The sequence below is a fragment of the Lissotriton vulgaris genome, unplaced genomic scaffold (genome assembly GCF_964263255.1).
Source record: "Lissotriton vulgaris unplaced genomic scaffold, aLisVul1.2 SCAFFOLD_759, whole genome shotgun sequence".
Classification (NCBI taxonomy): Eukaryota; Metazoa; Chordata; class Amphibia; order Caudata; family Salamandridae; genus Lissotriton; species Lissotriton vulgaris.
Genome location: NW_028243518.1, coordinates 651,199 through 678,003, shown reverse-complemented (window position 1 = coordinate 678,003; position 26,805 = coordinate 651,199). Strand labels below are relative to the sequence as shown.

At 47.0% G+C, this 26,805-nt stretch overlaps 1 protein-coding gene across 4 annotated transcripts in view; it reads left to right on the top strand.

The window, feature by feature from the left end:
* Nucleotides 1-26,805, top strand: part of OGT (O-linked N-acetylglucosamine (GlcNAc) transferase) — a 513,172-nt gene that overhangs the window by 82,532 nt on the left and 403,835 nt on the right. For all 4 annotated transcript variants that reach the window (XM_086948604.1, XM_086948603.1, XM_086948602.1 and 1 more), the window contains exon 3: nt 23,301-23,544. In XM_086948604.1, the coding sequence (XP_086804730.1) occupies nt 23,301-23,544 (244 nt within the window). The remainder of the gene's footprint in view (nt 1-23,300; nt 23,545-26,805) is intronic.

Here is a 26,805-nt window from a genome sequence, read left to right as displayed (position 1 = left end):
GCAAGCGCAGCGGACGAGCGCAGCGGGAGCGGCGTTTGCGCGCCGAAGGCGCGCCTAAGGCAAGCCCGTCTGCGCCCGTCCGCGGCCCAGGCCCTGTCCCCCTGTCCAAACCATATCAGACCAATATGGGAATATAACATATACGAGGCAGGCATTACTTCAGCTGCGCAGGAGGCTGCCGACGGAATGCTATCACAAGCTGCAGGTGGAACAATGGCCCCTGAAATGTGCGGGCTGTGGCCATACTATACGCAGAGATCAAGCAACGAGTAATGAGGGTAAGGAACTTTCTGCCGTATTACTGAACTGCCGCTCAATGAAAAAACATAGCTTGAATATCTATGACCTATTGACTGACGACAGACCCGACTTAGTCTTCTTGACCGAGACATGGCTAGATGAACAATCCATCCCTGATATAGTAGAGGCCCTTCCTCCCGGCTTCGATAGTCTTCACATCAATAGAGGGGACCAAAGGGGGGGGGGATAGCTATTATTCACAAAAGCGATCTATCAGTCTCTCTTGAACCAACTCCCATTAGTAAATGTGAATCAGGACTCTTCTCTATCACGGTCAGCCCTAACTGTACCATTAAGGGCTTCCTTATATACCGCCCCCCGGGTGTGGCAACTGCGTTCATTGACAGCCTCCTGGATGTTTTAACGCAATCGGCCTTACGCCATAATAAATTCATGATTGTAGGAGACCTCAACGTGCACTTAGAGGATGTCTACTGCAGAGAGGCCGTTTCCTTAATTAATGAACTCAGAGCTCTTATGTTTGAGTTAGCTGACAATAGAGCCACCCATCAAGCAGGACATCTATTAGACCCTATTTTTACTAACTGGGACGATATAAGGGTCTCTGCTCCGATTAAGATCCTATGGTCAGATCATTATCTGATACCATTTCAATTCAGAAAACTGCCCAACAGGGGGCCCTTACGGAAACCTCCCGCTATTAGACGCAGGGACTGGAGGAAATTCAGTCACGAGGCCTTCCGTCAAGTCCTACAACAGGACCCCCCAAAGCATAGTGACAATTTGGAGGAGGCATACAAGATGTATGAAGAATGGGTTCAAGGTGCGCTGGACAATGTAGCCCCTTGGACTCATAAACCCATGGCAAGGAGCACCAAATCCGCTCCGTGGTTCACCGCTGAGCTACGCTCCGCTAAAACCAAATGCAAAACCTTGGAGCGTAGATGGAGAGTGGATTACGCCCCCTCACTACGCGAAGCTTATAAGAGCGAGCTCAGAGTCTACCACAGCCAGATCAGGAACTCTAAAAGAGAGTATTATAACAGGATAGGTGGTGCAGAGAATACTTCGAAAGAACTCTTTATGATTCTAAAGGAACTCTCCACTACTCCCGCGAGCTCAGGGGAAGTCCCACCCACGACCGAGTCATGCAACGAGATCGCAGACTTTTTTATAGGGAAGGTAGAAAAGATCTATGCTTCTTTCCAGACTAATTTAGAGGCCACTAACTTGCCCGACCATAACCGCGGTAATATGGTCAAAAAAGAACTCAGGAAATTTGCGGTTCCCCAAACTGAGGAGTTTATCAACATCCTATCGGACATCCACTCAGGCTCTCCCCTTGACGCGGTACCAGCGAGAATTCTCCGTAATCATCTTCCCCAGGTGGCGAAGCAGATAGGTAATATGGCCACGCTTTCCTTCGATGAATGTCTAGTGCCGGACAGCTGGAAACTGGCCCAAGTCGTCCCAATAAAAAAGAAAGCCCACTTAAGCATAGCGCAACTCGACAATCTAAGGCCTATCTCCCTTCTCCCCTACTGCGCGAAGGTAGTAGAAAAACTGGCCAATCGACAGCTGGTAAGTTTTATGGAGGAAAACTTGCTCCTGCACACGTCTCAATCGGGTTTCAGAGCGAAACACTCGACTGAGACTGCCCTCCTCCTATCAACAGAGTTGCTGCGGAGCAAGGCGGACGAAGGTCACACGGCCGCACTAGTCTTACTAGACTTAAGTGCGGCGTTTGAAACCGTATCACATCCCGTACTACTGGACCGACTGAGGGAAAAGGGAATAACCGGCTGGTATCCTTTCTGAAAAACAGAAGATTTCAAGTGCATTGCCCACCATGCAAATCCAGTGTAAGGTGTCTCAGGCAAGGGGTTCCTCAGGGCTCTATTTTGAGCCCTACATTATTCAACCTGTACATGGAACCCCTTGCCAAACTGGTGGAGTCATATGGTGTGGCAATAGTCTCCTATGCAGATGACACACAACTGGTGATCAATTTGTCCCGTGATCCAGTTGTGGATGCTGAGAATTTCTCGGCTTGCCTTGTGGCTCTAGACGGCTGGATGAAACAAAACTGTCTCCGCCTTAATGGTAACAAGACGGAAGTTCTTATTGTAGGTCCACGTCCTTCCATCTGGACCTCTGCCTGGTGGCCCACCGAACTGGGCTCTGTCCCGGTCCCAGTGGACACAGTTAAGAACCTTGGCTTTCATCTGGACTCTAATCTTGCCTACACCATTCATGTGGGTATGGTTGCGGGAAAATGCTACGGACTTTTGAAGGTCCTAAGGAAAATCCTGGACCTATTGCCCCCTAGCTCCAGAAAAACCATGGTACACGCCTTGGTCACTTCCCAGTTAGATTATGGGAACTCCCTCCTATGTGGACTTAGTAAAAAGGGCTTAACACAGCTTCAACGCGTCCAGAACGCTGCAGCGAGGCTGGTCCTCAACCTCCCTAGGAGAGCCTCGGGGAAACATGCATTACGCACCCTTCACTGGCTCCCAATAAAGGAAAGAATCAATTTCAAAACCATGTGCATCACCCACCGCATAGCCCACAAAAAAGCACCTCCATATCTCCAGGACTTGCTTCCAGTATATCGCCCTACACGTCCTTTGAGGTCGATGGGTAGCATGCAATTAGTGGTACCTCGGATACACAGAGCAAGGATGGGAGGACGCTCTTTCAGACTCCACGCCAGCAACAACTGGAACAACTTACCTATCGAACTGAGGATGGAGCCCTCTGAAACCAGGTTCAGACAGAGGTTGAAAACCCATCTCTTTCCCAGGTTAAACTCAGCATAGTGTATTCTTGCCCCTGTGTCCAGCCTCTTGAGCTCGGCCGAAGAGTTGTAGGTAGGGTTGTCAGCGCGGGGACGCACTGTTCTCTGTGCAACCAAGCGCTTAATAAATGCCATAAACTAAACTAAACTAAGCAGTACGTCTTGGAGACCTGGTTAAACAAAATAGAATCCACTCAAAGTGGTGGTGATCCCTAAAGTGATGGGGAGCACACAGTGTTGTTTAAATGCCCCTCACACCCCAACAGGCCCCTTGGTGTCATGCTTCATCATCGGGGCCTTCGCACCCCTCTACGGAATGCAGCGTGCTGTGACTCACGACTACGTAGGAGCACTTGGTAGTGAACTATGTGTAGGTGTGTGTTTAGGGAAGAAATGTGAGTTAGTGAGGTGAGGTGAAATAAATGAGGTTTAATTAAAAAATACCTGGCTCGTAGGAAAAAATTATTTATTATGTCCTCGGCTGGTATCATTAAAAAGTGCAAAGTGAGGTGGATAATATACGTATTAGGGTATATCAACCATTAAGAGTGTCAACCTGTTTCGGAGTACAGCGACTCCTTTTTCAGGAAGAGGATATGCACGTTATCCTCACCTTACTCACATGGGATGTAGAATATCAGTGTGTTCTACCAAAAAATATAAACTAGGTGAAATGTACCTATCAATGTTAGTTATGGATAAGCTCAGTTGCGCCCAATTGGCGTTAGAGAAACCTGTGGAGTAAAAAGACATACTTAACATCACAGTCGGACGTCCAGGAACAAAGGAAAAAACAATGCTTTCCAGTCAATACAGGGTAAAAAGAACCAAAAATAAGGTTCAGGGACCCTGTAAAATAAAACATTGAAAAAGACACACCGTAGACATAGACATACATCTATAGTATAAATTACGTTAGGGTATTTGTTCTCCCAGACATTACTGTGGAGAGGAGGGAGGAGTTGTTGAATGGAGGCTTACTTATATTTCAAGGTTTGATGACCTCATGAGCCTAAGCGTGGTATTGGGGGATTCCTTCCTCACTGCTCAGTAAAGCAACCTAAAGGATATTAACCCCTTCACTGCTGGCCCGTTTCCGCCCCTGTGCTGTAAACAAATGAACAGGGGCGGGCCATGACGAACCCCAGCCGTCATCAGCACACGAGCACCGTAGTGCATGACGGCTGGGGTTAGTCATCAGCATGCAAGGGGTTAAGGGTGGGTTTTAGGTTGTTATAGTGGTAAGGTAAACAAAAGGTTAAAAATGCTCATCCTAGATGTTGCGACCCAACTCACGGTTACTGCATGGTCTAATAGCCTGCCTTCCCCTCAACGCTGCTCCGATGAAGTGTGGAGTGAGGTTGGCGAGTTTCTATTATATACTGCCCAGGCTTCCAATTGAGGGAAGTAAATTGGTTAATTAGGCACGGAAACATGCCCAAATACTAGTGTTCCAGGCAGACTAAGTCCGGTGCTGCGCGATGGGCAGGGCCGCGGTGCGGGAGTGGAGTGCGCATGCGCTAGAAGCTAGCGCTGATGAATCTGCGCATGCGTCGCGCCCGGGATTCGGCTAAGTCTGAGATCCTCAACGCGCATGGGTAACTCCCAGACACTGGCGCATGTTGCCGGCTGAGGCTTTGATTTAACTGGGAGATAGAGGCAGTTTTATGGGACTAGCGCCACGGTGTGACAGCGCGTCAGTATTTACAAAGGACGATGTAACATTACACTTACAGCCCTTGTTAAGGGGGAGTTAGAGGTGGCCAAGGTATAAGGATGATTAATAGAGGGGTAGCGCCTAAGGTTGATAGCGCGCATACGTGTCAGAGGAACGATTGCACCCTGCACGTAATTATTCGAGGGAGGGGTGTATTAACAGCATTTTTGGGGTTCGCCTAAGGTTGATAGCGCGCATACGTGTCATAGGAACGCTAGCACCCTGCACGTTATTATTTGAGGAAAGGGGAGACCTAACAGGTGCCAAACAACCCATCACATGTGGAGTGCCACAGGGCTCTTATCACCTCACCTATTCAATTTATACATACTTTCTCTGATTCAGACCATTAGAGACGAACAGGTGAGGGTTTTCAACTACGCCGATGACTTACAACTACTTTTCACCATCGACAATACTGAAAACTCCATCCTGCACTTTCAGTCAACCATGCGATTCATCAAATCTTGGATGGACCAAAACCAGCTGAAACTGAACCCAGGAAAAACCGAGTTGGTTCTTACTGGGGACAGCACTGTATGAGAGGAGGGTCTGCAATCCTAAAGTCACCCCCGATTTTTGCTTTTTTGCTTCACTGGTTTACGACTTTCCCTGGCTGTGGGCCTGCTAATCAGACCCACAGCCTCACTGTGCTCTCTAAATTGACAACCATGTACCTTAGGTGCATATCTAATTGGATACTGAGTCACCTTATAAGTCCCTGAACAGTGTACCCTAGGTACCCCGGGAATAGGTGCACTCGGGGCCTATCAGGGGCTGCAGCATGTATTATGCCACCCCTGGCTGGCCATCCATATCTGACACAACTGGCTGATCAATCAGCTGGGGCAAGGTGGTGTAATCACCCTTTGCTTTAGATATAGTATCTCCATATCTAACCCTAAAATGGACACATATCCTCCAATCAGTCACTCCTATGGCAGGCCTTATCAATCCTGAAGGCAGAGTGCTTGGAATTATGTGAGATGGTGCTCTAGCATGAGCTAAGGATGTCTGCAGCTTTCGGAACCAAGTCCTTTAGCTGTTTCCATGATAACGCTATACCATATACTCTTAAGTGCATTATAATCCTCGCGGTTATTGCTAACTTTGGTATAACATTATCAAAAAACATGTCGAGTAAAGTGTCATACGAATTGGAATACTACCCCCTCGCCAATTCTGGCGACGGGGGTAGCATTCCACCCTTCTAGAGGGACACAACCTGTATGTAACTGTGAACCCCGGTTAAAGTTAACTCGAGCCTCAGCATCACAAAATAGATGATGCCACCACAGACACAAGTCTGACATCCTGCTGCTGGGAGTCCTTCCAGCGAGGGAGGCTCGGACAAAGGGTTTCCTGCCTTGGGAGGTGCTAGCACCACCCCAGACAGGATTTTGTGTATTAGGTAGGACAGGGCTGAAAGAAATGAGACATGCCTGGGGCACAAAAGGTGTCCCTGTGCATACACCGGTCTAAACCAGTTCCTGGGGCACTCCAGCCCCGGAGCTGGCGCAAGACCGGACAAAGGAAAGGGGGTGTAACCACCCCCCTTCCTGGTCCCACCCAGAGGAGGGACCTAGACGTAGTGCAGCCCCCTTTAGCCGAATAAATGTAGGAGCTGGTCCCATTCCAAATTAGATTATCCTGAACAACTTTACAAGAAGAAACTCTGGACTTCGACATTCTGCTCCACAGAAGACTGAAGAAATCTCCCTTGTGGGCAAGGAGTGTCCACCCTGCACAAGCAGGCCCCATCGGCGTCCAGCGGCTTCCCTTTGTAGTCTTCTTGCTAGGATCCAGACTTCAGAGCCCGACGAGACCCGGATTCCCATACCTCTCCGACCTCTACCTACATCTGCAGCACAGCTGAGATCCGTGGGTGCGACGAGACACGTGGGACCGGCCATCTTGAAAGAAGCAGCACTTCGCTCCAGCACGACTTCAGAGGCATCCTCGTCCAAGTGCTTTGGGGATTGAGAAACCCTGAGCAGCTCCTGCACCGAAGATCAGCCCTCCAGCATCCACGAGATCTGCATGGGGCCCTTCTGCCTGTTTGCTGCTCGACACGTTGTCTGGTCACTTGCCGGCTGGCTAGTGATCTCCTAGACGACGAACTGCGAAATCTTCACTGCTGGTCTGGTTGCTCCAGACTGGCCCTTGCTCCCTTCCAAAAGAGGAGCACCCCGGACCCTCCTGGTCCTCTCCAGATGCCGTTTCCACTCACCGCGTGGGTTGTGTAAAGATGAGTCCAAGAAAATATTAAAATTGTAGTCTTTATTGAAGAGTAGGTACAGGAACCTCCAGCTCATCCACAGCCTGCTTCACAGCTCAGTTTCATCTCTCAAGAGATAACATTCTAAGCTGCTAGGCAACCATTAACATTCCACATAAGTCATCTCTACACACCTTCCCCCTAATATATCCCACAACAAAAACTTGAAGGAAACTATTATACAGAACAGAAAGATGAGTGACAATCAATTTAACTACAAGGAGAAAAACACTTAGATACATTTCCCAAACTCCAAGTAGTCCCATCACACAGAATCACCACATTCTTCTTCACTTCCTTCACCTGAACAGGTTTAGAGAACTTGCTATCACCCTTGACAATAAAACCTCCACGTCTCACTACAACCCAATCACCAGATTTTATGTTAGGAAATTTGACACCTTTTAAGTGATCATAATGTTAGGCAGCAATGATTTGTTTGTTAAGCACTTGATCTCCAACCTCATCACGATTCACCCATACATATTCCCTGTCTTTCAACCACCCTGGTACTTCTTTCAAACCTGGTTCCCTTCCTATAAGAGAAATGAAAGGTGACACTCCAGTCATGGAATGTGGTGTTACCCTATAAGACCACATCAGCTCCTTCAATTCTTCAGACCAGGACAAACCATTGCACAAAGAAAGTTGTATATTGTCCAAGATCAGGCGATTAATCCTCTCAACTAAGCCATTGGCTTGTGGCCTAAATAAAGCAACTCTCTCATGTTTAATCCCTTTCCCACACAGGAACTCCACCATTTTCCTAGAAATTGATTGCGGACCATTGTCTGACACCAAGACCTTTGGAATCCCCTCATTCAAGAAAACCTTCTCAAGAAACTTAATTACTTTTTCAGTTGTAATACTCTCAGATGTCTCAACCACAAACCACTTGGAGTGATAATCCACCAAAACCATTAAGAATTTGCAATTTGTTCCCAACTTGGAAATAGGACCAATGAAATCTAAAGCCAACCTTTCCCAAGGACGCTCAGGAAACTTCACAGAAGAAATAGGAGATTGACGTAAAACTTTGGTCTTGTCACTAGCAGCACAAGCATAACAATCTTTGACAACTGCTTCAACCTCATTATCTAAAGTAGGCCACCAGAATAACTGACGTACACGTCTTAGTCATATTTCTCCCCAAATGACCTTCGTGTGCCATGATGAGAATTTTAGATCTAAGATTCTTCGGTGGTACTAATTTGTCTCTCCTCCACAGTTTCCCTTCTCTTACACTTAACTCTTCTGCAACATTAATGAAACCTTTAAACCGTAAATCATTGCACAATTGCGCATCCCATCCATTAGAAATAGAAAACATAACTCTTTCCAATATTTCATCTTCCAACATTGCAGCATCCCATTGCTCCAACCCAAAAGCTTGTTCTTCAGTATGTCTCACTTCCTCAACATCAACTTCAGACTCAATATCACTCACAACAACAGGTATTCTCGACAAGCAATCCGCTACTATATTCTTCAATCCCTTCATGTATTCCACTTCAAAATTGTACTCTAAAACTGATAAAATCCACCTTGATATCCTCGAAGTAACACTCCCTTCTAAACCTTTGCCCCCTTAAACAAATGAACTAAAGGTTTGTGATCAGTACGAAGTCTAAATGGTAAACCCCATACAAAGTATTTGAAATGTTTAATGCCCCAACAACATCCCAAGGCCTCTTTTTCTATCACTGAATATGACCTCTCAGCACCCTGTAGTCTTCTAGATGCAAACCCAATAATTCTTTATTCTCCATTACATACTTGCGTTAAAACTGCACCAATACCTATAGCGCTCGCATCAGTGGTGATAAAAGTTTTTGCTCTAACATCAAAGTGTCCAAGGCTGGGTGCAGACAATATTCCATCTTTAACATCTTGGAATGCTTTTCCACAAGCATCACTCCATACAAACTCAACACCACTTTTCATTAATTAACGAATCTTCTTTCCCCCATCCTTGGGCGCGACGACAATGGGCGCAAGCCACTCAGAAGCCTCAATAGGCTCAATTATCCCCAAATTCAGTAACCTATCAAGTTCAACTTGTAAAGGACCTTTCATGAGATGGGGAACAGATCTAACTTTGGGAACTACGGGAGTAGCATTACTTTTGAGAATAATTTTATGAGAAAAATTTCTAAACTTTCCCAATTCATCACAAAAGACATCAGAGTACTTTCCCATAATTAAGGAACCATAACCCTCACTATTTACTAAGCATATAGACTGAACTGGAACAGTGGCATTCGGATTTAAAACTATACCTAAATCTCTCTGGTGACGCCATCCCAATAAATTTGAACCTTGTTCAGTTAGGTACACTCTACCATAGAGTTTCTTGTTATCAAATTCAATTACCATCCATTTTAAACCCAAAATGTCAATGTTCTTTCCCCCATAGCCTGTAGCTCTGATATCTGACCTACACCTCTGATATCTGATGGATCCCAGTTATTTACATTAGCAGATACTCCCCATGACTTAATGTACATTTCCTTTGACATCAAGGTATATAAACTTCCAGAATCAATTAACATGTTTACCCCCACAGCATCAAACTTGATAACGTAATGAGGCTTATCCAGCTTGTCAGTGCTCTCCCTAGGAATACCTGACAAATCAATATTGTTAATTTCAACCTCAGCACCAACATTAAGTTGAAAACCGTTGACATTATCAATAGAGGGGATAAATTCACAAACATCTTCACAAGAATCATCAATTTGATGAACAGAAGGAATTTTAGTTCTACAAACCTTAGCAAGATGGCCTCTCATACCACATGTCCTACATATTGCGTTCCTGGCCATACACTTCACACTGGAAGCAATATGACTGGGTGCACCACAACGGTAACATTTGATAGGTCGTACATTAATAAAACCACTGTTGGCGAAATTCCCTATTCTTATCAAAAACTTTAGTACTGGGGTTTTCATGAATTTTAGCCAAAGGTTTGGTTATTTTGGTTTTATCAATGTTTGCATGAATTTCAGAATCCTTTAGAACTAGAAACTTTCAATGCACCCTCCTTATTTACAATAGAATTTGTACATTTATCCATTTCTTTAATCCAAATGTCAATATGCTCCAAGCCCTTTGCTATTTGAATAGCTTCTTCTACACCAGAATCTTTAATCAATAACTTTTCACGTACTCTCTTATTATTAGTACATCTAACTATCTGATCACGAATAAGTGAGTCTGTTAAAGTGCCGAATTGACAAGTCAGTGACAACCCTCTCAAATCACCAACATATGACGCTATATCTTCATCAACTTTTTGCACTCTACAGAAAAACTTGTATCTTTCAATAACTAAATTTACTTTTGTGGTAAACCTTATTTCAAGCATTTGTAAACTCATTTCATAAACATTTGCAGCTTGTCCATCTCCACTACCAAGGGAAACTTCTGGTAGATTTTCATATAATCTACGACCTTCCACCCCCAAATTGTGTAGTAAAATAGCTTGCCTACGCACTGGACCATATTTATCAGCACCAGTGGCAAGAATGTAGGTAGAAAACAACTTTTTCCATTCTTTCCAAGGAATTATTGGTTCTCCAGGAGTTGGCAAAAAGGCAGGTGGAGTGGACAAAGCTTGATCAGACATTTTAAACAAATTGCACCTGTAAAAGAAGGAAAAGTTAGTTTAAAATAAAGAAACTAACATAACAAATTAAAATAAAAACCTTCAATTCTTGACAAAGTTAAGTCCAGAGTCACCAGATTGTCAAGATCGAAATCTTCGTTTTCTCTCTTCTTTAAAAAAAATGATGACTCCAAGATACGAAGTTTGAACTGCAGATTTCCTCCTTCAAAGCAGTAAGAGAAAGTTTTCCTTTCATGCAGGGTCGCAATTCGAAATCGGATAAAGTACAGCGGGTGAAACACAGAAGTGAAGGGAACTTATCCCAAGTAGAGATGTGCACGAAGAACCATTCTCAGCGCTGTCTACTTGCATCAGCTAGCATTTCACAAGCGCTATTAAACATTTTCATAGCAGAAGGCTTGTAAATATCGGCAGCAATTCAAACGAACTTCCAGATATTCAGATATCATTTTAAAAATATCTAAAATAGTCAATCTGAATGCAAATTAGTTCGAAGTTGAGTTCAGAATTTAATCAATTACTCACAAATCGGTGGATGATGCATTTAAACTGTTCCAAAATCCAAGGGTGGAGGTACCCAGCATCTGCCCCTTGCGCAGAAAGGTTTCCCTCGTCGCCAATGTAAAGATGAGTCCAAGAAAATATTAAAATTGTAGTCTTTATTGAAGAGTAGGTACAGAAACCTCCAGCTCATCCACAGCCTGCTTCACAGCTCAGTTTCATCTCTCAAGAGATAACATTCTAAGCTGCTAGGCAACCATTAACATTCCATATTAGTCATCTCTACACATTGCCTTTGCCAAGGCCTGTTGACTCCGAAGCTGACACCGCCGACAGCAAGAGCCTGCGTGGGACAGCTCGTGCCTCCATCCTGGTCGTCGAAGACACCACCTGGTCCACGTGGCTGCAGAGACAAGCGTCCACCTTCACCTGATCGCGATGACATCTGGTTCCACTCCTGGTTCCACTCCAGTCACTGGCAAGTGACTTTGAACATTGTCCCCTCTGCTTTCAGGTTCTTCTCTTCACTGATCCACCCTTGGATCACACCGGACATCTTCTTCCTGACCGCCTGCAGTATCTTTTCTTCCAGGCTCCATAGACTTCAACGCTGGAACCCGACACGACTTGGCACCTATGCACCCGCAGCCCGTGGGTGAGGTAACACGAGCATTTCGCTGCTCAAGGGTAGCTTGGCTCTCCTTGTGTCCAGTTCCACAGTCGTTTTAGTTCCACCTAGTCAGGGTTGTCCGTACTCACCTTTTTCTTGAACTGTACTGTCCATAGACACTGTTACGCATCGCGTGTGTGGTTCACACTCTGCACACGCGTTCCGTGGGCCTCCTAGTACTTACCTAGAGTTAGTATAGTGTGGTCCCAGCGATCCTACAGCCTCTGGACAGCTCCATTCCTTTTATCGACTTTCACATTCCACTTACTTAGTATATGGTTTGTCGTGCCCCTAGGGCACCATTGTAATTCGTGCAACTTAACCCCTTGTATGCTGATGACGAACCCCAGAAGTCATGCACTACGGTGCTCGTGTGCTGATGACGCCAGGGGTTTGTCATGGCCCGCCCCTGTTCGTTTGTTTACCGCACAGCGGCGGAAACGGGCCAGCAGCGAAGGGATTAAACGTATTTGTCCTAAGAGATTGTCATGTGCTTAGCCCTCTGATCTCATAAAGAGTTCAGAGGTGTATGTTAGTTAATAAATACTTTGTTTATTTTCATAACAACCTGTGTGCTGTCCTTTCACTTGGTATTCAAGGGGTTATATGTGGTAAAACAGCTGGCTTCACATGCCAAAAGAGTTTAGCCTAAAGACTGCATTGTCCATGCTACCATTAGGATAGCTGGTCCATAAGGTTGACTTACAACCAATCACCATAAGGGTTGTTTGGACTGATACAAGGTGATCACTAGAACTAGTGAACATCATATATCAGGCCAACTTCTCACATTGGTGTGCAGCGGTTGGGATTTGAGCTTGCTGTTTTTACCAAATATAATCTTGAGATCATTTGAAAGATCACATAAGGTACCATAGGTACATATAACAAGCTTAGAAATACTCTGAGTTCTACTGAACCAGCTGTTGTAGTAGAAAGGGATTAGCACACCCTGACTACAACTCTTAGCAAGGGATCAGTGGGTAAACCCATAGTGTAGGTAAGTGCACCATTTACACCTCATTAGAAAAGCATGTCTACCACAGGAGAGAACACAGTGGCTCCCCTTGGTGATATTGACCCTCCACAGGTCATGTCAAGATATGCAGCCCTTAGCTTCCAGGAGATGAGACAATTGTGCACCTCCAGTAAACTGAAACAGGGTTCTAACCCTACAATTCCTTTTCTGATAGGTCTCTTAGAGACATTTGATGCCAGAAGGACTTCTAATCCAGGCCCATCGGATCCTACAGAGGGAACCATACCCCCAGTAGAGGTGGACTCTAATCTTCCTGAAACTGATGAAGTGGAGGGAGATGGAGACTCATCTGATGGTGAGGTAAACCATTGTCAGGGAGGAGTCAGCAGACTTACCTGGGCCAACTTAAGCATGCATGAGAATGGAACTGGGGGAGCCCCAGGCCTATCCTCAAGCAGGCTTAACCTTGGGAAAAGACGAGTTAGGTCTCACTCCAGAGGCTCTAACAGATCTATTCGCACCCATGTCTCTCAGGCATCTTCTCAGGGAGGGATGACATCCCCTCAGAGAAGAGAGCATGAAGCTAAGATGAGGGAAGTCAATCTGAGGATTGAGAGGGAAGAACTTGCCCTTGCCAAAGAAAGACTTGCCTTTGCCAGAGAGCAGAAATTGAGTGGGGTAGACCCCACTGGTGGCAGCATTATCCCTAGAGATAAAGACAGGAGATTTGATACTAGACACCTGAGTAAAATAGTGCCCCCCTTTAAGCAAGGGGATGACATCCACAAATAGATGACTGCTCTGGAGAGGGCCTGCACTGTCCAGTGCATCCCCCAGAGTCAGTGGGCAGCTATACGTGGCTCTCCTTTGAAGGTAAAGGTAGAGATAAGCTCCTCACTATCAATTACCAAGTCCTGAAGAATACACTGATTGATGGGTTTGGCTTAACCACTGAGCAGTACAGTTTGCTGTTCAGAGACACCCAGAAAATTCAGTCTCAGGATTGGGCTGAGACTGTTGATTGTGCCACTAAGGCTTTTGAAGGCTGGTTACTGGGAAGTAAAGTTACTGATTACACAGAGTTGTATAATCTAATTATGAGCGAGCAAATCTTAAGTAATTGTCAGAATCAGTTGTTGCATCAGCACCTTATTGATCTGACCTCTCCCCAAGAATTGGGAAAGAAGGCAGACATATGGGTCAGGACAAGGGTCAAGCAGCAGAACCAGAACCAGGGTGGTGGCCAGAAGAAAGCAGACCAGAAGGGTAATGAGAATAAGCAAAATGACCAGAAGTCTTCAACACGGCCCCAACAATCTAAGGAGGGTGGGTCCCAGAATTCCCAAAAGAAGGATGGTCAGAGGAAACCATGGTGCCAATACTGTAAAAGTAAAACTCACTGGTTTAGTGAGTGCACCAAGAAAACTCCCAGCTCCTACCACTACTGCCCCTAATGCACCTTCACCCCCTAGTACAGTTGGTAGTGGTAGTGCTCCTCCCAAGGCTATAGTGGGGTTAACCTTGGTATCGGAGGCAGGCTCTGACCGAGTCAGGGTACCTACTCGGGCTGCTCTTGTTTGTACTGGGGACATGGATATGACCCCTACAATAAGTCCCAGTACTCTGGGCAAGTACAGGCAAACGCCTTTAATCAATGGAAAAATGGCTCGGGACACCTGTGCCAGTGTCACTATGGTGACACCAGCATTTGTGGACCCTGAACAGGTAATACTAGGTTCAGACTACCTAGTGACCAATGCTAGCAATGTCACTACCAACCATAGTATGGCACTTGTTAATTTCTCCTGGGGAGGGGTAACTGGCCTCAAAAGGGTTGTAGTTATTTCAGACCTCCCAGTGGACTGTCTTTTGGGCAATGATTTGGAATCCTCCTTATGGTCAGATGTGGAGTATAGGACTCATTTGGAAATGTTAGGTTTGTCAGCACATGTCCTTGCTGTGACTAGGTCACAGGCCAAAAAATGCCCAGCTGAACAAGTGCTGGATCCTGGAACAATGGACCAGACACTTCCCAAGAGAAAGAGCAGTAGGGTTAAGGCAGTGCCTTCCCCCCTGCCTCAAGGTATGGATCAGCTCTCTCAGGAGGCTGACCCAAAGACCCCAGAAGGAACTGTCCTAGAAGAGCTCCAGCCTGAACAGGTTGAGTTTCTTGGGACAGGGGGACCTTCCAGGGCAGACTTGAGGCAGGCACAGTTAAACTGTTCCTCTCTTGAACCCCTCAGACAGCAGGCTGCTGCTGAGGCTGCAGGGAATGCCATAGGTACCCACAAGGTGTACTGGGATGATGGACTCCTTTACTCTGAGGCAAGAGACCCCAAGCCTAGTGCTACCAGGAGGCTGGTCATCCCCTTGTCTCTGAGAGGTTTCCTTCTTACCTTGGCCCATGAGATGCCCCTTGCAGGTCACTTAGGCCAGAACAAGACTTGGGACAGGCTTGTCCCTCACTTTCACTGGCCTCATATGTCTGAAGACACTAATAGTTTTGTCGCTCATGTGTCACCTGCCAAGCCAGTGGCAAATCAGGTGGCACCACAAAGGCCCCCCTTATACCACTACCTGTGGTGGGGGTACCCTTTGAAAGAGTGGGGATTGACATTGTTGGACCAATGGACCCCCCAACAGCATCTGGGCACAGATTTATACTGGTGGTAGTGGATCATGCCACCAGGTATCCAGAAGCTATTCCCCTTAGGACCACTACAGCTCCTGTTGTGGCCAGGGCCCTACTTGGAGTTTTCTCCAGAGTGGGGTTTCCTAAGAAGGTTGTCTCTGACCGAGGTGCAAACTTCATGTCAGGATACTTGACTGCTATGTGGAAGGAGTGTAGTGTCAATTACAAATTCACCACCCCCTATCACCCACAGTGCAATGGGCTTGTGGAGAGATTCAACAAGACCCTCAAAGGGATGATAAAAGGGTTACCAGAAAATCTTAGGCGAAGATGGGACATCCTTTTACCCTGCCTTTTGTTTGCTTACAGAGAGGTCCCACAGAAGGGGGTTGGCTACAGCCCTTTTGAGCTTCTATTTGGGCATCTTGTAAGAGGGACCCCTCTGTCCTGTGAAGGAAGGATGGGAGTTACCTCTCAAAAAGCCTAAGCAAGACATAATGGACGATGTACTTGATCTCCGCTCCAGGATGGCAGAGCACATGGAGAAGGCATCTAAAAACCTTGAGGCCAGCCAAGAACTGCAAAAAGCTTGGCATGACCAAAAGGCTGTCCTTACTGTTTACCAGCCTGGACAGAAGGTGTGGGTGTTGGAGCCAGTGGCCCCAGCAGCTCTCCAAGACAAATGGTCTGGACCCCATACTATCATTGAACAGAATTGAGAGGTCACCTATCTTGTAGACCTTGGAACTCCCAGGAGCCCTCAGAGTACTTCATGTGAACAGGCTCAAGGCATTTGTCAACAGGGAAGACATGGGCTTGCTCATGGCTACAGATGAGGGACAGTAGGAAGAGAGTGACCCTCTCCCAGACCTGCTCACTCAGAACCCTGATGATGGGTCAGTAGATGGTGTAGTCTTTTCTGACAGCCTCTCTGAACATCAGCAAAAGGATTGCAAACAAGTTCTTCAATCCTTTAGACAAATTTTCTCTCTGACACCCAGTCAAACTGGTGCACCCATGAGGTGGACACTGGTGACAGTCTGCCTATAAAGAGTAAAATCTATAGGCAACCTGACCACGTCAGGGACTGCATAAAACAAGAAGTACAAAAGATGTTGGAATTGGGAGTCATTGAACCCTCAGAGAGCCCTTGGGCTAGTCCTGTAGTTCTAGTGCCTAAACCTTACACCCAGGATGGTAAGAGAGAGGTGAGGTTTTGTGTAGACTACAGGCGTCTCAATGCTGTCACTAAGACAGATGCCCATCCAATACCAAGAGCAGATGAACTCCTAGATAAATTGGCTTCTGCCAAATTCTTGAGTACATTTGACCTCACAGCTGGTTATTGGCAAATCAGGTTAGCCGAGGATGCTAAGGCCAAAACAGCATTTTCTACCCCAGGAGGTCATTACCAATTTGTGGTGATGCCCTTTGGTTTGAAAAATGCACCTGCCACTTTTCAAAGGTTGGTGAACCAAGTTCTCACTGGGTGAATGACTTCTGTGCAGCATATCTAGGTGATATTGCTGTCTTTAGCTCCACCTGGGAGGATCACCTGATCCACCCGAGGAAAGTTTTGGAGGCCCTGCAAAAGGCAGGCCTCACTATCAAGGCTACTAAGTGCCAGATAGGGCCGAGTCAAGTTGTATACTTGGGCCACCTTGTAGGTGGAGGCCAAGTTCAACCTTTGGAGAGCAAGATACAGGCCATAAAGGACTGGGCTCCTCCAACCACCCAGACACAGGTCAGAGCTTTCTTGGGCCTGTCTGGTTACTATAAGAAATTTGTCAGAAATTATGGAACCATTGTGACTCCACTTAATGAACTGACAAGTAAGAAAATGCCAAAGAAAGTTCAGTGGACAGTTAGCTGTCAAAAGGCATTTGATGACCTAAATCAGGCCATGTGCACTGCACCTATTCTCAAGAGTCCAGACTACTCCAAACCTTTCATTGTCCAAACGGATGCTTCTGATTTGGGTGTGGGAGCTGTTCTATCTCAACTGAATATTGATGGTCATGACCAGCCCATTGCTTTTATAAGTAGAAGGCTGACCCCTAGAGAGAAACGTTGGTCAGCTATTGAGAGGGAGGCCTTTGCTGTGGTTTGGGCCCTGAAGAAGTTGAGGCCATACTTGTTTGGAACTCACTTCAAGATTCAGACCGACCAGAAGTACCTCTAATGGCTAAATCAAATGAAGGGTGAAAACCCCAAACTTCTTAGGTGGTCATTCCCTGTAGGGAAATGGGACTTTACAGTGGAGCACAGACCAGGGACTGACCATGGCAATGCAGATGGTCTCTCCAGGTACTTCTTCTTAGAACAAGAAGACTCACCTGGTCAAGGTTAGTTTAATGTCCCTAAGTTTGGGGGGGGGGGGGGTCATGTAGGAGAGTAGGGTCTGCAATCCTATGGTCACCCCCGATTTTTGCTTTTTTGCTTCACTGGTTTACAACTTTCCCTGGCTGTGGGCCTGCTAATCAGACCCACAGCCTCGCTGTGCTCTCTCTAAATTAACAATGTACCTTAGGTGCATATCTAATTGGATACTGAGTCACCTTATCAGTCCCTGTACAGTGTACCCTAGGTACCCCGGGCATAGGTGCACTCGGGGCCTACCAGGGGCTGCAGCATGTATTATGCCACCCCTGGCTGGCCATCCAAATCTGACACAACTGGCTGATCAATCAGCTGGGGCAAGGTGGTGTAATCACCCTTTGCTTTAGATATAGTATCCCTATATCTAACCCTAAAATGGACACATATCCTCCTATCAGTCACTCCTATGGCTGGCCTTATCAATCCTGAAGGCAGAGTGCTTGGAATTATGTGAGATGGTGCTCTAGCATGAGCTGAGCCTGTCTGCAGCTTTCGGAACCAAGTCCTTTAGCTGTTTCCATGATGACGCTATACCATATACTCCTAAGTGCATTACAATCCTCGCGGTTATTGCCAACTTTGGTATAACATTATCAAAACATGTCGAGTAAGGTGTCATACGAATTGGAATACTACCCCCTCGCCAATTCTGGCGACGGGGGTAGCATTCTACCCTTCTAGAGGGACACAACATGTATGTAACTGTGAACCCCGGTTAAAGTTAACTCGAGCCTCGGCATCACAAAATGGATGCTGCCACCACAGACACAAGTCTGACCTCCTTCAGCTGGGAGTCCTTCCAGCGAGGGAGGCTCGGACAAAGGGTTTCCTGCCTTGGGAGGTGCTAGCACCACCCCAGACTGGATTTTGTGTATTAGGTAGGACAGGGCTGAAAGGAATGAGACTTGCTTGGGGCACACAAGGTGTCCCTGTGCATACACCGGTCTAAACCAGTTCCTGGGGCACTCCAGCCCCAGAGCTGGCACAAGACCGGACAAAGGATAGGGGGTTTAGGTCCCACCCAGAGGAGGGACCTAGTCATAGTACAGCCCCCTTTAGCCGGATAAAGGTAGGAGCTGGTCCCATGCCAAATTAGATTATCTTGAACAACTTTACAAGAAGAAACTCTGGACTTCGACGTTCTGCTCCACAGAAGACTGAAGAAATCTCCCTTGTGGGCAAGGAGTGTCCACCCTGCACAAGCAGGCACCATCAGCGTCCAGCGGCTTCCCTTTGTCGTCTTCCTGCCAGGATCCAAACTTCAGAGCCCGACGAGACCCGGATTCCCAGACCTCTCTGACCTCTACCTACATCTGCAGCACAGCTGAGATCCGTGGGTGCGATGAGACACGTGGGACCGGCCATCTTGAAAGAAGCAGCACTTCGATCCAGCACGACTTCTGAGGCATCCTCATCCAAGTGCTTTGGGGACTGAGAAGCCCAGACGCTGAGCAGCTCCTGCACCGAAGACTAGCCCTCCAGCACCCACGAGATCTGCGTGGGGCCCTTCTGCCGGTTTGCTGCTCGACGCGTTGTCTGGTCACTTGCCGGCTGGCTAGAGACCTCCTAGGCGACGAACTGCAAAATCTTCAATGCTGGTCTGGTTGCTCTAGACTGGCCCTTGCTCCCTTCCAAAAGAGGAGCACCCCGGACCCACCTGGTCCACTCCAGACGCCGTTTGCACTCACTGCGTGGGTTGCCTTTGCCAAGGCCTATTGACTCCGAATGCGAAGCCGACACCGCCGACAGCGAGAGCCTGCGTGGGACAGCTCGTGCCTCCATCCTGGTCGTCGAAGACACCACCTGGTCCACGTGGCTGCAGAGACAAGCGTCCACCTTCACCTGATCGCGACGACATCTGGTTCCACTCCTGGTTCCACTCAAGTCACTGGCTAGTGACTTTGAACATTGTCCCCTCTGCTTTCAGGTTCTTCTCTTCACTGAGCCACTCTTGGATCACACCGGACATCTTCCTCCTGACCGCCTGCAGTATCTTTTCTTTCAGGCTCCATAGACTTCAACGCCGGAACCCGACACAACTTGGCACCTATGCACCAGCAGCCCGTGGGTGAGGTAACACGAGCATTTCGGTGCTCAAGGGTAGCTTGACTCTCCTAGTGTCCAGTTCCAAGGTCGTTTTAGTTCTACCTAGTCCGGATTGTCCGTACTAGCCTTTTTCTTGAACTGTACTGTCCATAGACACTGCTACGCATCTCGCGTGTGATTCACACTCTGCACACGCGTTCCGTGGGCCCCCTAGTGCCTACCTAGAGTTAGTATAGCGTGGTCCCAGCGATCCTACAGCCTCTGGACAGCTCCATTCCTTTTATCGACTTTCTCATTCCATTTACTTAGTATATGGTTTGTTGTGCCCCTAGGGCACCATTGTAATTCGTGCAACTTAAACGTATTTGTCCTAAGAGATTGTCATGTGCTTAGCCCTCTGATCTCATAGAGTTCAGAGGTGTATGTTAGTTAATAAATACTTGTTTATTTTCAAAACAACCTGTGTGGTGTCCTTTCACTTGGTATTCAAGGGGTTATATGTGGTAAAACAGCTGGCTTCACATGCCAAAAGAGTTTAGCCCAAAGACTGCTTTGTCTATGCTACCATTAGGATAGCTGGTCTATAAGGTTGACTTAAAACCAATCACCATTAGGGTTGTTTGGACTGATACAAGGTGATCACTAGAACTAGTGAGCATCATATATCAGGCCAACTTCTCACAAGCGCCAAGCACTGGGGCCCACATTATTGGCCTTCGGATTTTGGTCCAGCTCCGACACCCTCTTCATCGGCCAAAACACTCGGAGTCATCGTTGACTGCGAACTCTCACTGAAAGCACAAGTAGGCCAGGTGGTCTCAAAGTGTTTTTTTGCAGCTAAAAAAATTCGGAAGGTCCGTCGCCTACGCCCGCCCAAGGCAATCACCCAGGTCGTGATCTCCACCGTTCTGTCCCATTTGGATTACGCGAATGCCATTTATCTAGGTCTTCTTAACTACTTATCTAAACTTCTCCAGATGGTACAGAACTATGCCGCGATGCTAATTCTAAATCAGCCAAGATGGCAGGCAGCCACTCCCCTACTTAGGAAATTGCACTGGCTCCCAGTCACTCAGAGTTGTGCCTTTAAAACTGGCTGTCTGATATTCAAATCTCTGTATTGTAAAAGCCCTAAATTCATTGACCAACTAATCATCAGATACACACCATCGCGAAACCTACGCTCACTACATCAGAGCCTCCTGCTTACGCCTCCTTTCAAACTTAAGCGCGCTGGAGGCCGTAGGTTCGCAACACCTGCCACTCGCCTATGGAACACCTTCCCTCTGGAGATTCGAAACTGCCAAGACCTTCTCTCCTTCCGGAAAGCCTTGAAGACCTGGCTCTTCAGACAAGCACTTTAATAACTCTCCACTCCTCATCCACGCTTATGTTACTGTTTACTTTAGCGCCAAGAAACCAATCGGTGATAGTGCGCTCAATAAATATCTTAATAACATAACCTAACATAACATGAATACTGGGTAAGTTCCCTTTTATACAAAAACAATTGGTCCGAGTTCCGTCTTTGAGTGTGGGACAACATTTATTGCCAGAGTGTGTACAACAAATACTTAACATGGGCCTCTGATAAAGAGTTACTGCCCGACCACACTACCGCAAATAGTGAGGTGCTATCTACATTACCTCTGCCCACCTTTTTGGTTCCACTGGACTCTGTGCACACAATACCTCACTTTGGTATAGTATATACACAGAGCCAGCTTCCTACAGCTGCTCACAGTTTGTCTAATATTAGACCTAGAGAAAGCATTTGACTCTGGAATGTTTTTTTATTTATTTGCACCGCTAGAGAGTTATAATCTAGGCCCCACATTCCTTCAACTGGTTTGTGTACTATACACGAAGCAGTCAGTCAAAGTAGATCCATATATATTAGACTCCATCCCAGTACGGACTAGGCAGTCCACCCCCCCATCCACTTCACGCAACCATAGAGCCACTAGGTAGAGACAATCAGTGCTACATTGAGAGACGGTATCCTATTAGGGGTTGGCAAACACAAAGTGTTCCTATATGCGGATGACCTGTTGGTCTATATTAGAGAGATTGAAAATGTGCCTCAGCAGTTGGCGCATACCCTGCAAGATTTTTCTGCCCTTTCGGAACAGAGTTAATGCCGGTACTCATACCCTGGGTATGTTATCAATGGTGAAAGGAAACTGTGGAAGGCAGACACATTTTGTTACATAGGTATAAAAGTATATATGCAGTCATCGGATTTATTCAATGGCAACCTGGGCAGAACACTAACTGCCGTTAGATCCTAGATGATCTGGAGTACGCTTCCACTTACAGGCAGTGGCTCGTACTGAAATTGTGACCATCCTGTGGTTTTTATAGTATTTTGTCAACCTGCTAATATACACCCCCCTCCTTTTTTCATACAGTATGGGACTGCCCAATAATAATGAACTATTGGAGACAGGTGCTACGCACCATTTCGCTACTGCCAGAACCAAGACGATGTCTGCTAAACATATGGTAACCAAGTTATCTCACACGATATGGACTGATATGGGTCACGCTGGGGCTCTTAATTGCTAAGAGAGACATTGCTCAGATACGGGGAGCTACGGAGGCACAGACGCTGTCCGCTTGGTACAGAAACATGGACCTAAAAATGATTACTGAACTTGGTGTATACCGTACGGAAATGTCCATGAAAATAAAATATGGGCTCCCTGGAATGCCTTCAGAGGGGACATTTGTAATCCGCTGGCGGAATCAGATGGAGATAGTTCGGATGAGGAGATGGAGGAGGTATAGACTGGGAAATTACTGGAAAGGGGGTATTGACGCAGGGTGAGGGTGCGCATCATATCAAAAACTCAAACACTTATGGATGGAATGCACTAGAGTCATTATTGTAATGTAAGTGATTTCTGTATGTATTGCCAAGCCTGCTGAAACTAATTAAAATGTTTTAAAAAAAAAAAAAGAGGGTTAAAAAAATACTGGTCTGTTTACAAGGGTCTACTGTGAATACTTAAGTTCACCGCTTACAACAAAAACCTCCTCAAAACTCTTCATAACTCTTCTTCTTTGAGGGCGCAACTTCACTCTTCTAATGCAGTCTGTTCAGCAAATAGATGCAGCTTTCTGCTTCCATATCGGCGATCAACATTTACTTTGTGATATTTTCTTTCTAGAACTGCTAGTTTCAAAATATGCATTTATCTGATTATTAGTAAACACTTCACCAAAGAAAAATGTCACTGCTTTTTTAGGGTAACTCCTTTTTAGTTTGTTTCTTGTGATTGTCCTTTTTGTTAAACAAGCTACTGAATACGGTGAATGTGATAATTGTGATATAAACTGCACTTCATGGACCTGCTTTTAGGTCCTATATATTAACATTTCTCAATGCAACCTCCTGCTGCAGGTCTGCTCACTTTAGCACACTGGCTATCAAACAGAATCCGCTGCTGGCAGAGGCCTACTCCAACTTGGGCAATGTCTACAAGGAGCGTGGACAGCTGCAAGAGGCGATTGAGCATTACCGCCATGCTCTTCGTCTGAAACCAGACTTCATCGATGGATACATCAACCTGGCTGCTGCTTTGGTGGCAGCTGGTGATATGGAGGGGGCAGTGCAGGCCTATGTCTCTGCACTCCAGTACAACCCTGTGAGTACCTTACCCAAATGGTCAAAGGATCATATGCACTTTCCCTTACAGTGAATCTTGGCTCATATTTGTGCATTGGTGTGTGTGTGTGTGTGTGTGTGTGGAAATCTATTTGAGATTGCTGCTTGTTTTGGTAAATTAATGTCTTATAAAAGTGGTTGTGGCTTGCTAATGCATCCTCGGTCGTGGGGGCTACTCGCTACTGCCGCAGATGGGGAGACAGTTGGTGTAGGAAAGTGCCTCGTTTTACATGGTTGCCCCACTTTTTGTCTGATGTTGATGCTCTTTGACTGTGCACTGGGTTCCTGCCAACCAGGTACCCAAGACCTATGTTCTTTCCCTAAAACTGTACTGTGTACCCCCATACTGGCACCTCTCTGGCCACATGTGAGCTCCTAGATACCATGTATAACATAACATAACATAACATTATCAACTCCACAGCACCATAATGCCTTAACTGAAATCTGGGAGGTTTGGTATCCAACTTCTCCGCACATTAAACCCACACTAGTGCCAGTGTGGAATTTAATGAAGAATGCACTCACAGGGCATCTTGGAGATACCTCTGAAAAATGACTTGACTTTAGTGTCCTTGCAGACTGGCTGCTCGCCAGCTACCACCCCCACGCTTGTTTCCGGACCCCCTGGGTCGAGAGCCTCCCACTCTGGATCCTGAAACGCACATCTGGGGCAGAGGTACCAATCTTTCTACTCCAGGATGAGCAGAGTCCACAAAGGGGAGGCGTCAAAGGTTTGCCGCCTTTGTGAGTTTACCCTGGCATTTGCTACTTCCAGCAACTTGCCCCCACCTGTTCTGACCCTCACTTTAGGCTGGAGAATCTGCAGGAAAACCTAGATAGGAGGAGAGGTACGCCCACATTTGACAACCCCACCCCTCAGGTGGGGGAGCTGAGGTGCAGCACAACTCTGTCCCTGCCATCTTGAAAATGGGAGTACTCAGCCAGCCATTGAGGCTTATGCCCCCCAACCCCTCTGAAGGGTGGAATAAAAGGGGGTGTACCCACCCCCAGGGAGTGACCCATTGGTCCCAACCTGTACTGACCTGAAACGCCCCTAAATCTAGTATTTAGGGGCAACCCGGAACCTCACCGCTTCAGAAGGACCGAAGAGCTGTTCTGAAGGAAGAAGTGGGCGACACCAACTGACTTGGCCCCAGCCCTACCCGCCTGTCCCGACCTCCAGCGGAATTCCAGTGTGTCCTGCAGCCATCAGCTTCCAAGAACCCGGAGGACCAGCCTTGCATTCCCCAACAAGACTTTGTCTCCCGTGAGCACTGGATTTGCTCACTAAAAGACTCTGGCCTGGCCAAATCTGTGAACCTGCACCACGCTGCACCCAATGCCCATGGCCGGAGTTCGATTGGCCCAACACCAAGTATAGGTCTCCCTGGCGATCCTGACCTGGCATCTGGTGACCCCTGACCTACCTCAAGTCTCCTGACGACGCCTGCAGCCCCTTTCTGGAGGATGACTGCGACCGGCAAGAAAATCCTGACACCAAAAAAATCCCTGCACCTGACTCCCCACTGCCTTGGGTGGCCCAACCTACTGTGTCCCGGCATCCCACAAACTCTCAACTTACCTCTCCAACTTGTGGTCGCCCCAGAAGATCTTCGTCACCGAGCCTGCAGTGTTTGTTGAAACCATAGAATCCCCATTGAAAACAGGGCACCTGATGCCAAAACAGCCCCCTGTACCCGTTGTGCCACTGTGGGTGCTCTTTGTGTGATAACTTGACCCCCCCCTTGCCCCGAGCTTAACCTTGGGAGGTTTGCTCCATAAACCTTGTGGCCTGCTCGTGAGCAGCCACCAACTAGAGGCCCCTTATCCCCCGCCCTAGTGTAGCTCAGGGTGTTTTGTGAGTTCATCCTTGACCCCGGGGGAACCTTATTCTAGCCCCAGAACCTAAACTCTCAAGACCGTTCACTTACCCTCAAAACAATAACCCCGTGTTATAGGCATGTGTGTGGTAGATACACATGCTTTGCATACTCTTGCCATGTAATGTTAGGTCTGGATGTTTGCAAATTATTGTCTTCGAAGAAGTCTTTCCAGTGAAGAGGTAAGGTCATCGACTCCATTGTTAGTTTCTTTCCGCCATCGGGTTCGTACTTGTATTGCTAAGCTCTGGTTCGGAATCGTTCCTCAGATTACCCTCTGAGCACAATCCACTCTACCCTTGACAGTATTGTTTCCATATGAGCTTTCTGTAGTAGGGGATCTGTGTAAATCTCTTAAGATGTCTTCTTTGCAGACACTTAAAGAGCAAATTAAAGACAAATAATGCAGCCTATACATTCAAGGCTACACTGTCCAGTACTTCAACTAGAAATGCAAGGATATTCAAAAAATATCCCACTTTAGACCGGTCTGCCCTGTCTGCCAGGTTTCACCATGGAGAACACCCACACCCTCCTTCCTCCCCCCCCCCCCCCCCCCCCCCCCCTTCACCAAATCCTTGGAATGATAGAGAGGAAGGACAGGACAGACAAGCCCCCAATAGGTTGCCATTATGTAGCTTAAAAAGGGATACTGTGCCTTTAAGGAAACGTTCCAGAACTCTCCTGGTATCCCAGAATGCACAGCAACTCCCTCCACTTGAAGTTCTTTTTTCCGGCTCTTGCTAGCAGGACCCTGGAGCATTGAGCTCTCCCTTTTTTGGGTTTATTTTCTACTAATTGTGCACTTTTAAAAGTGTTAGTGTGTTCGCTCGATGTGTTTTTGCCTCGTCTCATCTGGCTGGAGTTTCTCTGCTGTTTTGGCTGCTCTTTTATCAAATATGCCTGCATTATTTGATAAATGTCCTGAGTGCTCCAGGAAAAAGGCAAAATCTATCCTCCCAGGGTGTGCATCCTGTGCCTGCCTCTTCTCATGTTCCTGAGGAGTGTGATATCTGTCTGCAGTTCCCTATAAGGACCCTCAAGGACAGGGAGAAGACTAGGCTCCAAGGCTTGGAGCTGGGAAGGCAGCAAGGACAAGGTGGGTCTGGCCATAAAGGGGCTCCTTCCTCTGCCAGTGCGTCGCCTCTGGGGGGCTCCCCAGTAGAGAAAAGGCCAGAAAACACCACTGTTCTCCATCGACGTCGATACCCTCAACGTCCGCGTCGAAAGGAATGACCACAGTCTGTTCCCCGTCTCCCCGGGGCTCTGGGTCGAAGCGTCATCGACGTTCGACGTAGAGGGGCCTGACTTAGAGACCTCTGACGTAGAGGACTGGTTCGTCGTTGAGCTATCATCGA